Source organism: Aptenodytes patagonicus, chromosome 1 (assembly GCF_965638725.1).
Source record: "Aptenodytes patagonicus chromosome 1, bAptPat1.pri.cur, whole genome shotgun sequence".
NCBI lineage: Eukaryota > Metazoa > Chordata > Aves > Sphenisciformes > Spheniscidae > Aptenodytes > Aptenodytes patagonicus.
In genome coordinates, this window is record NC_134949.1 from 58,109,687 (window position 1) to 58,125,176 (window position 15,490).

The following is a 15,490-nucleotide window of genomic DNA, read 5'->3' on the forward strand; positions in this document are numbered from 1 at the left end:
TGCACCGGCACGTTCAGCACACCCAGCCTTCCTGGGAACTACAGGAGGGCAGGGAAACGCGAGCTTCTGCAGGCAGCCCAGCAGCCAAGAGCCCCACACGATTCACACGAAACCCCTCAGGGCAAAGCCGTGCCAGCGGGACCCTGGAGGGGGCAGTGGCAGAGAGCCACCCACCTACGTGCAAGGGATCCCTGCTGTGCCTTCCGACGAAACAGGTGTTTCTCACCGCTCTGATCCTGCCCACGTATTTCTCAGTGAACTCAGATCTTGCCTTGGGGCACTCGGTGCTATTTGATGTATCCAAAGGGATAAATCCCCCTCCATGCCTTGAATCTGCATGCACCAGGGCTTGGCTACGCACTGGTCTTAACTGTAGCATCCTCTGCTACTTCATCCTGATTCCTTCCCACTCCCCTTCTCCTTCCTAAGGTGACCAGCCTGGAAGCAAAAATATATCCAGGAAGGAACCCAGGCCGGTTCCCCCACTTGCCCTTTCTCCTGTAATCTCTAGCCCTCTTGGCTTCGCCTGGTGCCTTATCACAACTCCCCACGGAGGCACCGGGCGCTGCGGCACAGCAGTCACCCCCGAGGCCTCCCCCGCTGTTTGCTGGGGAAAGGCTCCTTCCCCAGGGAGCCAGCGAGGCAGGCTGAAGGGAAAGGCTGGAGCAGGGAGGGAAGAGGCTCGCTTGCCGCCTGCCGTCAGAAGCCTGAACTGAAGAGGAAGATCACCATGATCCTGACGCCTCCGCCAGCTAGTCCAGGCCTCAGCTGACCCGATGCGTAGCCAGCAGACCACCAAGACCCCTCCTCTCCTCGCTGCCCACCTCTCTGCTCCGACACGAGGCTGCACAACTGCATCAAGGCAGCCGCATCACGACATAGTTTTGGTTCTATCCACGTGTGACTTCCTGCTGTGCACTACCAGAAGCCTGTACAGGAAAACTGCGTTACAAACTCCACCTGCCCGCTACAACTTTCCAGGTGGCCCGCATTAGGGGAAACGATGTGCATTTTGCCTACAAAAACCAATAATCTGAATTTATAGTTTAACTCCAAGCCATAATCCAGTGCCAAAGCTCAGCAAATAAGTAAGCGTGGGACAAAGACCTTACGCTTTTAAGTCACCTGCAAGGGCTCAGGCCACTTTTACAACAGAAGCTTGTCTGCTGCAAGGTGCAACCCTCTGTTCTGGAGGAACAGAGGGTTTCACCAGGAAGAGCTGTCACACCCACACACGACACTGTAAGGAAGAGAACAAGCCACATAGGTGCCAATGCATGTAGCTATAAGTTATTTATTCTGCAAAATAGAGGTATCTTCTATGGAGTTGAACACTGGAATCACAGCATTATGAATTGAGTTGTGGAAACATTATGACAGCACACACACACACAAGCAGGCACACACACGTACACCTACACACGCGCGCACACACAGCCTTTGTACAGGCCCCCACTCTTGCATTATCCAGAGGGAGCCCTCTCTGCACCTTTATTTGCAAAACCTGCAACGAGGGTTGCATTCAAGACCCCTTCCCCCATTCACAGGGCTTCCGAGGGAACGAGGTTGGTCAGGATTGGGTGCGTGGCACAGGCAACACGTGTGTAGAGAGCGCTGCACACGCTCCCCAGCCCAGTGTTCAGCACATCCTGGATAGGAATTAACTCTCGACAGAACACAGCCCTCGGTGGAGCGCTCTCATTCTTGCCTCAGTCTTTGCTCACGCAGCCAAGCGCGGGGTGTCTGGAGGAGGCAGATTTCCACGTTAGGACACAGTCAGTGCTCCCTGCTCGCCATGGTCCATGTTCCAAAGCCGGTAAAACTCTGCAAAATCCACATAGGGCTCCACACGCCCATCTTCATCTGGCTGGAGTGAGTGGGTGGGTCGGGAGCGGAAGAGACCCCCGTCTGAACTTGAGCTGCTACTCTGCGTGTGAGTATTAGTCGACTGGAGCGTCACAGTTGGACTTTGGCTATGGAGAGGAAAAGAGAGAGAGAGAACACAAATATCTTTATTTTTCCCCATCTGATGCTTTGGACAAGAAAAGCACCAGAACAAGTGCCAGTTTTTTCACCGATCGTGCTATCCTCAGCAAACAGGTAAAAAGCTGCAGTCTCTTGCTCTATCGGAGCACTAGAGGTGTTGAGAACTGCTTGGAATCGATGAACACCAAAGATATCTGATTCACATTTAACTGGAGGACCTTAAGTACAAGCAGGCGTCTGAGAACAGAGGAGAGGAAACTGGAAAACAAACTGAAAAAAAAAAACAAAATAATAAAAAAAAAAAAAAAAGGCATGCACTCTGCTGGCCTCCCCATACCCATACAGTATGAGCTTTACGGGAAGAGTCTGGCAGCAAGGAAAGCTATTCTTGCGTGACCTGTGTTGCAGCCAAAGCAGCTCTAGTGCGTCAGCCTCATTGTTTCTGGAGCTACCAGAACACAATAACCAGAGCGTTTCTTCACTTTGCAGTGTGTACATACACCACCCTGTGCCAAAGGCTGAACCTAAACGAGAGCTACTAACTAGTACGATCCTGCAAAGTGGATTCGAATAGGATCCAATTCTAACCTTTATCCTTTTTTTCTACCCTGGCCTCTGAGCAAGCCAACTTGCAGCCTCTCCAGCAGCCTTACAGCTGATGTGCATAGCCCCTCTTCCTTATTAAAATGAAGGGCACCCGCACTCCCTCCACGCACAGCACCCAACACACTTGGCACCCAAAATCCAAAGAGAAGGGCTGCTCGCTGCCAGAGTGCCCTCCGCAAACGGCAGCAGATGCTGCTCCCAAGGCATGTTCCCAGAGCCGGCTTCAGAGCTGCTCGCTTTACTCATTCCCACTCCTCACACAATCGCTCTCCAGCTAACACGTTATGCTGGCTGTCAGTACTGCAGTCAGGAGGGCCACACTCCAAATAAGGGAATGACTGACAGGTAACTGACAGATGTCTCTCTGCTTTTCAACCACTTTACACAGTGTGAGGTTCATGGAAAAACTGCAGGTAGCAAGAGAGCAGGGCTTTTACTTAGTGAGGGTGGGGGTGGCTTCATCCAGAGTTGAGCTGCTGTGGGCACCATTGACCATCTGGCCTTGGGAAGGCATGACAAGAGACAGCGTGACACTCGTCTTGCTTGTGCTTTGGGAGCTGGAATACGGCACAGAGACTGGGTAGACACGGCCTCCTGAGAAGGGAGAAAACAAGAGTTATAAAATGCAGTTGAGGCATGAGTGACCGGGGGTGCACAGCGGCAAAGAAAGGCCAAAGAACCCAAGAATTTATATTGAACTGCCTTTCGTAGATGCTGTACTGTGTTCTGTCAAATTGTCACAGACTCTACGTCTCAGAAGCCAATAATCCCCTTAATAAGAAAATTCCTTCTACACTGAGTATCTCCTCTCCTGATGCTAGGTCAGTGCTGGATCGATCAAGAATCTTACCTTCCACCCTCCATTTTGTTTCATTCTCTCCCCAACATACCTTGCGTTGGTGTCAGTGTGGGCTGGCTCATCTCACCCAGGGGGTACCCAAAATTCCTCACGAGCAGCGTCATGTCTTCATGCCGGGGACAGAACTTAGACCGTTCCCCACCACTGGCAAAAGTGTCACAGTGTATCCGCTTAACCCGATCCACTACCGCTTGTGCCACAGCATCCAGCGACGTCTGCTTGGCAAACTCTGTGGCTATCATGGCTGCAATTTCCTGAGCAGAGAAGGGAAAAAAAAAAAAGAAAGAAAAAAGAGGAAGGATGTTTAGGAGATTTTGGAGGAATCCTTTTCCTGCCACCTGATGTAAGAGTTTTTATGGCAACTCATCCGACTGCGATGCTTGCCAGTCTCACCTGCTGATATGTGCCCTTGTGCCTTGAATCATCCCATTCCCTTTAATGGGCTACTCCTAAGGGACAGGCAGCTGCCTAGAAGAACTGGCTCGGCAAAGCAGCTTCCATATTATTACAGACTGGACTGGGGTGGCACAGGCATTCAACCTGGCCAGCACTCACGGGACAGATGAGGAGAAAAGTCTGCATGAGAGCAGCTGACACCGACGGAGTGAGTCAATAGCCAAGGGAATGTTTCCCGTGCGAGCAGGCTCACCTGGTTGGCCTGCCCAGGCCCATGAGCTGCCTCCAGCGCTTTGTAGAGCCCTTCAGACATGAGCACCAAGAAGCCGGTCACCCCATCCAGCGAGTGCCCTCCGTGGATTTCAGGCTCTGCTATGATGGGCTTAGATTTAGCAGCACTGGAAAGAGATGGTGTTATATATTAAATGGTGACGTAGTAGGTGAGAATGGAAGGGTCATGAAGAAAAGGAGGGCTTGAAACCACAAAGTTGAGTTTTTCTGACCTGAGCAGTTCAATATCAGTATAGCCGTATTTGACTTTGTAATCTCCAATGCGCCGAGTGCTTTCCTGCCCACGAATAGTTCCCACTTGTTTTATTTTCCCTGCATCCAAGCCTGCCAGATTGAAAAACAAAAAACTTTAATTGACTTTGGGAAACTTGCAGGACTTCTTCTAGTTACACTGTCAGGAATGAGAAAAGAAATATCCACAGCTAAAGGAAATTGTAAGACAAAACGAGATGCCAAAGAATCATCAGGAGCCCAACAGGGAGAAAAGGAAGAGCAGTTTGCTGTGTTCCAAGGGACACCTTTTCATTAGTTGTAATCTGGGAAGGAGAGAGAAGAAGAGAAATACACACAGCCCGACAGGCACACTCTGAATGCAACGGTCGGCCCTGAGACAAAGCCCACATCCTGGTCCAAAGCCACCGGTGGCAGCTGGCCTGGGAGCACAGGCATTTGCTGAAAAGGTAGGGGAACATCTGTGCCTGTCAGCTCTGGGCTTGCGATGGGAGGAGAAGGCAGGAAGGAGGAAAACATACGTGAAGGATTCTGCTTTTTCTTCCGCCTATGATTGATCCCTGCTCCTAAATGCCACATGACAATTTCACTAGTACACTCGATTGCAGAGGGAGAAAAGGGGAACTATGTACAAGAGGCACTGAATTTGCTCAAGTGCTCAAACTAATGTGGGCTACTCCTAAAATAAGGACAATGACCAAACAAGTATTTATTTAAACAAATTTAAGGGGATATACCTCTGGCAGGGGCTAGGAAGGAATCCCATCTTGAAGAAGGTTCTAACAGGGACCATCTGGGTGCGGCTACTATTTGAGGCAGGATTCAGAACAGATGAGCCATTTACCTGTTCTGTTCTGGCAATTCCCCTTCCCTGGTTATACCTAGAGCTAACAGGCAGAAAATGTTATTTTGAGATTTTATCTAGGGATGACTGTCCTCAGTACAAGGTGAAGGCAGGGGTCCAACTGAAACTCTCCCTCTGAGTCAAACCAAGCCTCACTGCACAGATGGCTCTACACCTACCCCAGCAGTAAGACACAACTCTGCCATCTGCTGCAGACCAAAGCTGACTCATCAACATGGCCTGGCTCCTTTGCCAGCTCCTGGCAGGGGGATACATGCTATCGACAGACACAAATGCAGGGAGGCTTGCAGCACGCCAGGAAGGTTGTGTCTAAATCACAGCAACTCTCCTGGAGCACTGAACAAGCTGCAATGTGCTGGGTGAAGAGCCACGAAGGCTTAAGACCTCTCCCTCCCTTCCCCCAGGAGAGGTGCGACACAGGCACCACCATGACAAACACTATCCCCACAACCTCTTATCACTATGCTTCAACCTAGCCCTACAACAACCTCCTTTGGGCCCCCAAAACAGCCTGTGCACACTAGCTTGTTCCACAGGCTCTCCCTTCTGCTGGGACTGCCAGCAGGAGAGCCACTGCTGCGCCATGTTAAGGTCGGTATTTCTAGCAGATCCCTGTTCTGCTATGGACTGCAGCTAAATTCTGCATTTTTGGCAGTAGAAAGGCAGTCAAAGGGTCTCTTTCCCTGGATTCTTGTATTCAGTCTTCTGCTTCACAGCACATACCCCTATTGCAGGAGTATGAGTAAAAAAGGAAATGGAGGAGAAATAGAAAAAAACCCAAGACCTGGCAGCAGAAAATTACCACATCAACAGCCTCTCCAGGTAAGAATGTATCTACCAGGTGAACCTAATGAAGAATGCTAAGTTAGATCTACCTAAACAAAGGTACAGAACATAAGTATCTCAATAAGAAGAATTCAGTACTAGCAATCACACAAGTGGTCTGGGCTAGTTCTAGGCAAAGAAAAAAAACATGTCATACACTGTAAAAGAAAAGGGAAATTGCCTAAAGCAAAATGTCAGCATTAGAGTTCAATAGTTACTGATGTGAGAGCAGTAAATGTCAGTGCTTGGCCTGGCTCTGTCTGAAGCATAGCTGGTTTTTTTGCAGCAGCTTGTACAAAGGCATATTGAAACACACCATCCCAAGGGTGCAGCATCACACAGAACTTAACCCAGCATAACTGTGGTTTGCCTCCAAAGGAGCAGTCATATACTGTCCATCCCGCTTCTACCCTCTGGCTGTGTGCTTCCACTCCTGCCTTCCTATCGACTCCAGCAATCACACAGCTGGAGGGCAAATCAATGTCAGTTTGGCAGTCGGACACGAAACTAACTCTCAAAACTTGAAAAAAAATGGACAGTTTTCTGCTGGTTCAGTGAGCTGAACTTACTCTGTAACCTCACAATGGCTAGATATGCAGGAAAAGAAGGCACTGAACTTGTCATTTGAAACTACAATAAGCTTCTTTTTGTGGTCATTTATTGTTTCCAGTGGCTTGAGTCATTCCTGGTGCCCCAGATAAATGGAGGCATACGATGTTCTCAGATAAGAACATGAAACCCAACACTCACCCAGCTGGGAGAAGCGAAAAAGTTCATCCTCATTCTCTGTCGTGTGGTCCACGTTGAGCTGAGTCACCTGCAGCCCATCCACCGTGGACTTGCATAACAGTGCCCGATTGGTACCTGCAGTGGGAGCAGCGAGATGAGGCACCAGATAGCTCTGCTGTTAAGAAGGAGAACATATCCAAATGGAAAAGGAACAGGAGAGGGGAATAAAGACAGAAAAGAAGAGAAAGGCTCATGTACTGTCTCATCATGATCTCCAAAAAGTAGCCTTGCTAGCAGCATAGTACGCCTGCTAGGCAGCTCTTCATCCAGGCCTGAGCTGGTACCTCACAAGAAAGCTCTCCACTTCTCAGTGAACCTGCACTACTGCCTCTCAACCCGTTTTCCCCTCTGTTCTTTGGTCATACACATTGCAACAGCCAACATCTGCAGAGATAAAGAGCCAGGCTGATTTCAAGTGCTCCTATAAGTAACAAGCATATCGCTCCTTGGCCACAGACCAAGGAAACTGTCCCCCACATTCAAATTTCTTTCACTTCCTAGAACCGCAGCCATCCTCAGAAACGCCTAGACTGAGGTGCTGACAAAAAACAACTCACCCACATTGGCGATATAGAGCTTGTTGTTGAGAACAACAGCCACAATAGCCATGGCTCCTCCGGAGATCTCCTGCTCTACAGCCTTCAACCTCTCCACAATCTTCTGGTACTGAGGCGGCAGCTGGTGGTGAGGGACACCCTGGAACCCAAAGCGAGGGGGAAGCTTAAACACACAGTCCACAACACAGAAACCACAGCTAGAATCAAAATTCTGTAGGGAAGGGACTCGTCTTGGCACGTCTTAGCCTCATGCCAAGACTGTGCAAGACATACAATTATTTGTTCAATCCTAACAAATGACACGGCTCCAATAAGATTCTGGAGATGACAGTCCAGTTCACCTGAAGAACAGAATCCACATCTGTCCAGATGCCATGCAAATTTGAGGCCTTGCCTCTCATCTGCATCATATAGCTTTGTCCTGGAAGAGCCACACATACAGACTGAACTCCTCTCCACGATACATTCAGTTCCTTACAAAGATAACCAATGATGGGTCTAATTAGCGCCAGTATGAACAGTGGAAACTCTGGGAAATGGACCAAGACGCTCGCTTTACTTCACGCAAGCTCCCAGAAGAGAACAACAGAGAAATAATTTTCAATTACAGCCTCCCTTGGACCAGACTGACTAATATGCCCAAGACTCATCCAGCAATCTCTGTTCTTAAGGCTACATTACCTCTGGTAGCTGGGACTGCAGGCTTGCCTTCTCTGCCAAGGCATCATCAATGGACTCCAGGAAACTTCTTTCTACCACATCAAAAGCCTAAAAAAGGCCATAAAGAGAAACTAAGCTCTTATCCAATACCTACAGACCTTTGAGGCTACCCATCCCCATCTCCCTGAGACTGGCTCACAGTGGTTGATCATTGTACATACAGACATTCAAGGATCACTGCATCACATTGAAACACAATTATTTTAGCACAGCTAGTTAACAGCTTGTAAAAACAATCTGCAATTACTCACAACAGGAGACAAAACCATAAAAATTACATTCAAAGCAATGTCAGAGACCTATCTGATTTTGCGTGTTGATGTCCTGGTTTCGGCAGGGATAGAGTTAATTTCCTTCCTAGTAGCTGGTACAGTGCTGTGTTTTGGATTTAGGATGAGAACAAAGTTGATAACACACACATGTTTCAGTTGTTGCTAGGTAGTGTTTACACTAGTCAAGGACTTTTTAGTTTTCCATGCTCTACTGACTGAGAAGGCTGCAGGTGCACAAGAAGCTGGGAGGGGGCACAGCCAAACTGGCCAAAGGGACATTCCATACCATGTGACGTCATGCTCAGTACATAAACTGGGGAAAGCTGGCCGGGGGGGCCACTGCTTGGGGACTGGCTGGGCATCATTTGGCGGGTGGTGAGCAATTGTACTGTGCATCACTTGCTTTGTGTATTATTATTATTATCATATTATTATCATTTTATTTCAATTATTAAACTGTTTTTATCTCAACCCATGAGTTTTTCTCACTTGTGCTCTTCCCATTCTCTCCCCCATCCCACCGGGGGGGGGGGGGGGGGGGGGGGAGCGAGCGAGCGGCTGCGTGGTGCTCAGTTGCCGACTGAGGTTAAACCATGACAGTTGATTATAAAAACTTGTCTATCACTCAAGAAAGCGCACTCACAAATCCATCTCCCCACACATTAACTTTCCCCTTTCACTCATTGTCATCTCCTTCACAGGCTGACTTGCTCCTACAAATCCAGTGAAGGCCAGCTGCAGCTTCCCGGAGAGCTCTCAGCAGTGTGCTGACAGAACCAGGGGGACAGATGGGTATGAGGTGGGAGTGACACAAAGCTCTACAGCTGCTCAGGATGAGTGCAATCACAACCATTGGCAGATGTTTCAAACCCCCACAGAAACCAGATGCTGCTCCCCTGGTGGCAAAAAGAGGAGGCGGGTAGTGTGAGAAGCAGGAGCCGTTCCCAGCCAAAGCTTCTTTACCTGCAGCAGAACTCGGCGCACATCAGCATCGCTGTGATCTGCGTGTAGCTGGCCCAGCAGCAGTTCTGCAGAAAGCCTCTGACCCACGAAGTTGGTGACTCGATTGCCATCATAGCCATTGAAAACACCATAGAGGTAGCAGTTGTTCTCACTCCTGTCAAAGAGGGCACAAGCAAAGAGATCACAGATGTCTGTGAGACAGAGACATACGTAAAAAGTTCCTCTAGACACCTCCTGCATGCTCTTCTTCTGAGTCCTGTGTGACAAACTAAACACCACTTTTACCTGCCCTTACATCTGCAGGAGTCTGTGTCCCAGCTGCAACCCACTTACCTGAATTTTAACCAGTTATCTTCCAAGGGGTGACCCTCTGTCCCCTTGCCATCTGCACTGTAGGAACGGTTTGGAGCTGAGCCCACCCCAGAGAGATGGCAGGATGGTAAGTCATCTGTCCAACTGGGCTGCTGTTCCTGGGAGACAAAAAGAGGAAAGAGACTATGTAAACCCCAAGCAGCCTGAAGTGAGGATGCTGGTCCAGTGTGGGGTTACAAGTCCATCTCTACCCTTCTCCCTTTGCTAACAGGGTAGCACACTACCCCAGCCAATAACTTCATATTCCCTGCTGCAGAACTGGATCACTTACCACTTCCTTTCCCTCTGAAGCTGAGCTCTGGCTGCACCTCCAGCTGTTGCTAACAAGAAACCTGAAGTGAAATTTGCACCCGAGTTTTACACTCGATACACCACAGCACTAGCTATTCATTTGGTGAATCAGACCCTCACACACCCATGGCACAGGAGTACAGGGAAGGCTCTGGTTCCCCACTGGAGTACACTCACCCAGGACAAGGGGACTGGGGCCCTGCCGCTGCCAGCAATGAGAGGCATCTCTGGGGCCACCATCTCCCTGGCGCACACTGCCTGTACACACACACAGCCTGCAAACGCCTGCTGCCCCCTCACGCAGCGGAGCACCCCGAAGCCGGCAGCACAGGCACGGCCCCCCCGGCCACCTGCCGCCCCCCACCAGTCCCACAACGCTGCAAAGCGGCAGGCCAGCCCAGGGCGCGGATCGATGAGCACGCAGGGCCACCCCCCCAGGCTGGGCTCCCCTGCCCCCAGGCTGCACAGGAGCCGGGGGACAGCAAACCCACCTCCCCACTGAGGGGGGACGCTTCCCGCCCTCGCGGGCCTCCCCCTTCCCACACGGCACTGCGGGGGGCGGACGAGGAGGAGGCCCGGGTCCCACCTCGCACCCACCTGGGGGGGGTGCGTGTGCACGGAGGTGGGGGGGGGGAAGATGCCACTCACACTCTGCAGCAGACTCCTCCTCTGCGCCGCCATCTTGGAGCAGGAGCGACCTCCTCCCCCCCGCGCCCGCCCTTCTCCTCCAGAGCAGCCGAGTCCGCCGGATAGAACGGCCGCTCCCCAGGAACCCACCTTCCCCCCCGCCCCGCGGCGGCGACCGGCTCCGCCCACCTGCGCGGGCACGGCCACGCCCCTACCTCACCCCCCCCGCCCAATGGGTGAGAGCGGCGGGGTGCGCTCGAGCCCAGGCGCATGCGCGCGCGCGGGGGGGCGCGCGGGCACCCCCGCCCCCCAGGCTCCGCCCCCCGCGCTGAGGCGGCGTCGCGCGGGCAGGGCTGAGGCCGCCCGGGTTCCCGCAGCGCGGTTTTCAAGCCCTGAGGTCGCAATGGCGCCTCGGCTTTGAGGGCACTTGGAAACGTGGCCTGAGCGATGCTGTGGAGCGCTCCGGGGCTCCCGAAATGATAGCCTGGAGAAGCGCGCACCCCCCTGCAGGCCCTGTGGTATAGGGGAGCTCGCGGTGGTGCCCCAGCCCTTATGTGGCTGGAGGAGAGAGCGTGGTCAGCTCACCTCGATGAGGAGAGAAATCCCACGGAAGTGATACGTATTTTAAAATTTCCCTGTTGCTACCCCTTCCTCTTGTCTAGGGGGAATACGGACATCTCCGTTTCTTAACCTTGAGGCCTTCGGTCGTGGGAGAAAGAAGCACCTTTCGGCCACCGCTGCAAGCGTGTGTGGAGGGGGAGGGAAGAGGGGCAGGGTCATGAGGATCCTGTGAAATGGGGTCACCTTGGACAGCAAAGAGGCCTGAGGGAGTCTAGCGTTGAAATGTTTTTCTTAGCACCACGTCATGTTCTGTGCAACCTCTAGGGAAGACCAAGCCCAGGAAAGCCCAGGATACCAGCTCTCGGCTGCACTGCTGCTCTGTAGACACCCCAAGAGGCCTCTGTTTATCTCAGCTTGGAGGCTGTCTCCCACCGAGGTGATCCACAGCCCTTTCCCACCCTCTTTTGCAGGCGTAGTGGGACCGTGCCCTCAGGCCAGCGATGGGAAGGTGTCTAGAGCGGCTGACAGGTGGTTCTCAATACCCACCGCAGTTTGGAGTGGTCCGTGGTCATCTGGAGTCAAGCACAACAGTAAAATTGCTTGTGTGCCAGCCTGAACGATAGAAACAAAACCAGAGATAACTGATTTTGCTCTTCTTTAAGAACCTTTCTGGGCTGAGGTAGGCTGTTTCAGGAGGGACAGTTTCCACTGAACCAGCTCAGCTGGAGCAGGAGGGAAGACACAAGAATCGTTCCCACGGCTTTTGTATGTTGTAAGTCATCAGAAGAGCTCTCCAGGTGTGTGAGTGGCATATCTTGGAGTGAGTGATGGCCGGCAGACAGGCTGTGGCAGCAGGGGGCTTGGGGAAGAGCATGTTTCCCTGTGTGAATCGAGGCTGAAGGGGCTGCAATATGAGTGACGTGCAGTTTCAGTCATGTGTAGCAGTGCAATTGTGGTGAGGGTGGGAGTGTTAAGTAGTCTTGACTTCCAGCAGCGGCTTGATGCTCTTTTAATGACATCTTTGTGGCAAATATATTAGATTCAGATGCACTTCAGAAATAATTGCCAGTTAATTAACCTTATTCTATGGAACGATGGGTTTTGCTGCAGGGGATCCTGCCGGAGGATTCCAGCTCCCTTTCCTGTAAATCCCTTGTCTATTGTTTTGTTACATCTCTTTCTTCCAAATATACAAAGATTTCAGATCCTTCCCCTTCACACAAGGCTCACAAATATTCAGCCATTCAAGCAGACTTAGGTACACAGGCAGAATTACTTTTTTAAAGATTACTTTTGGCCAAAGATAGAAGAAAATGCTAAATTTAGAACCTCAGTCTACAAACAAGTTTCCACATGTTTAGCTTTATGTATAAGCTTGGTCTCACCAATGTCATTTGGAGTATTCCTGTGGGTAAAGCTGTGAGTGGGTACAAGTAATTATAGGAATGGGTCTCGAGTCTGCATTAAAATCAAAAGTAGGATGGACACATTTAGTACTAATAAAGGTTTGTTTTCTTACCTGTATCAAGAAGAATTCCCAGTGCTGCAGAAATCTGTGTAGAACAGCATTGTTCATGTCATTAAAAAGCAACAGGCGAGTTTCTCTGCTTTAAAACATGATGTCACTTTTTCAGCATTGCAGCAGAAGCGTATGCTTATTTAATGACATTCAAGGTTGCAGTCATGCACCTTGATGAGCACAGGCAGACCCTGTCCTTGCTCAGAGCGCCACTGAAATCAGCAAGGCTTCGGGTGTGCTCAGAGACTGCCAGCGTGTATCGCATTGCAGGACTGGCAATTTAGGAGTCCTTTCTGTCTTCTTGTATCCATAAGTGAGTCCTTCTGTGACTAACAAGAGTGAGTCTGTGTGTGGGTGCGGTAGGGCAGAATGTGATCTCAACGAGAGAATAAAACAACTTTCCTACAGATACGAGATAGAAAAGCTGCCGCTTTCCTTGTTTGTACAATGACTAGTCACCTCTTGCAGTTAAAAATGTGCCCTGTTCCTAATTTAAATGCCTGGCTTCAGCTCGTAGTCACTAATCATTGCCATTCTGGTTTATTTTTTTCCTGCCTGTTTGGGCTGGAACACAGACCTGGTGTAAAACATCTTTTTCTTGGTGAAAATACTTGTGCCAGATTCTGTCTGGATGTTCCTGTGGTTCTGTCACTGAGCCTCTGCCCTAACCTTGAGTGAGGCAATTAACTACTTGGTCTGCAAAAAGTGAATAGTAAGATTTACCAAAGGAGGCAGTTGGCTGTGCTAAATGAATATTTATCCAGCATTTTGCAGCCCTCCAAAGGAAAGCGCTACCAAAGCTTCTGTGCGGCTTCATGAGTATCTGCTCACAGAGACCAATAGCTTTATGCAGCACTTGCAAGATGAAATACTGCACCAACAGAGTTTTTGTTGGCTGTATTGATCGAGCTTATTTTTTTTTCTTTGTTTTATTTATGCTTCTTACCTTCAGCAAATCCTCTCAGAAATTACCACGCTGTATTCTCGTACAGCCAAAATCTCCCCAAGAATGCAGGATATCGGTCACTGAACCTCATCATCCGTGCACCAATAAATGAATTATACGATTCAGTGACTGCCAGATCCACAGCTCCCTCTCATGTTAAACTCACGTATTTCTCATTCCTCCCTCTCTCTCTCTCCTTCCCTTTGTATATTTATTGTTACTCATTGCTTCTCTGTCCCTAATGCTAGGGATTATACACACGGTATTTCAGGTGCCAAGCTGTACTACCGCCTTCCTGTTCTTACTACTGTTTTCTCTGTGGAAAAGGAAGAAGCATGATCACTCTGCTGGGCTGCTGGATAAAAGATGAACAACGTGATTGAACAACGTGCCGTGGGGAGCAGGGAACATAGGGCAGCCCCAGCGCAGTGCTCTCGTAGGCGCTCAGAAACCGCACACAATGGGAAGCAATTACAGGATCGCTGTCAGAAGCCATCACATCGTTCAGTTTAGTGATCACAAGTGAGATATGTTTAGGGAGATTTTTTTTCTGCCTTGTTTTGATGATAACGGAGGCTGGGGCTGGAAAGGAAAGTCATGATTTTTGGCAAGGCTTGCATGAGGTGATACGGAAAAAAAGAAGGGTCTCGACAGAGCCAGCTTGCTGCACTTGCTCCGCTCCTATGGCAGACCATTACAGAAAGGGATGGTGGAGGGGGTGGCATTGCAAGCCCTCACACAGCTCCACCCCGAGCTCTCCCCAGCTGCCTCTACCAGCTTCAGCCTGATGCTTCCCACAGGTGCAGATGCCCTAATGCTCCTGGCTCCTCTACAGGCCACTGTTTCCAGGCAGGCTGGAAAGGCAAAGAAATAGAGATGGAGCAGTAGAGAGGACAAGCGTTAAGGAAAGAAAGAGAGCTGGAGACAGAGAGAAGGAGACAGCAGCTTCCTTCCCCCGGCACCCTCCAGAGAGTTGGAGAGCTGCTGCCAGGGGAAGGGGGAATGGTGAGGGAGTGCTGGTCCCCCCGAGAGAGAGCCAAATATCACTGCAAAACAGTTTGTACAGAGCTTTAGGCCAGTTGGGCTTTTGAGGGAGGGAAATGGGGATGTTTCAGTTGTGCCAAAGCATATGATTTTATTGAATTCTATGATACTCTAAACAAAGTCTCGTCTCCTCGAGTCCTGGGATTATGTGAACTTTTTTTATAAAAACAACTTTATTATAGAATTATATTTCTAGATGTCATGGCTGCAAGGAGAAGCTTCAAAACATGACTCATAAGAGCTTGAAATACCAGAAAGCAAAGAGATTTCAAATTATTAGAAGAAATAAACTGGTAATGTCGGAGTCTTATTCATCTTAAATGCTGGCTTTTGGCAACATTTTGTCTCACCAGTTTTTAACTCCACCTGTTGCCAACACAGACATTTGCCTTTCTGTGGGCATGATACCTCCAGAACACTTCCACCCCAAAAGCTGGGACTGTAGGAAGGGTCTTTGTCCAAACAAAGATTAATCAAGAAACAGGTAGGTATGTCAACACTTTTGCATATAATCTGACGTGAAGCTACAGCGTGTGTGTGCTCAGTTGTGTCCCCAAGAGGGGAGACAATTTGGAGGAGTGGATACAGCCCACTCGCCATCATGTGCCTCTGCTTACCATCCTCAAACTGCACAAGGGTTGGGAAATGTGATACTCGGGTATTCGGGTGACAGGCTCATTAAAAGGGGATGAGAAGGAAGCTTCACCTAAGCATTGGCATGCGGGATGGGATTTTGAATTTTATTTTTGTTGCAGTGCCAGCTGAAATGA

At 50.0% G+C, this 15,490-nt stretch overlaps 1 protein-coding gene across 2 annotated transcripts; it reads right to left on the bottom strand.

Annotated features, from left to right (window-relative positions):
• Positions 1–1,275: 1,275 nt before the first annotated feature.
• TAB1 (TGF-beta activated kinase 1 (MAP3K7) binding protein 1) lies at positions 1,276–12,876 on the bottom strand. Of its 2 annotated transcripts, none has more exons than XM_076337522.1 (11): positions 12,731–12,876; positions 9,694–9,830; positions 9,361–9,514; positions 8,087–8,173; positions 7,406–7,544; positions 6,810–6,923; positions 4,351–4,462; positions 4,101–4,245; positions 3,483–3,705; positions 3,030–3,186; positions 1,276–1,973 (listed from the first exon to the last, which is right to left on the bottom strand). In XM_076337522.1, the coding sequence occupies exons 1-11, from the start codon at positions 12,785–12,787 to the stop codon at positions 1,766–1,768; spliced, it is 1,533 nt and encodes a 510-aa protein (XP_076193637.1). In that variant the 5' UTR covers positions 12,788–12,876; the 3' UTR covers positions 1,276–1,765. The 2 variants fall into 2 exon arrangements, with proteins under 2 accessions (XP_076193637.1, XP_076193638.1); XM_076337523.1 differs by lacking the exon at positions 12,731–12,876 and adding an exon at positions 10,672–10,739.
• Positions 12,877–15,490: the final 2,614 nt, after the last annotated feature.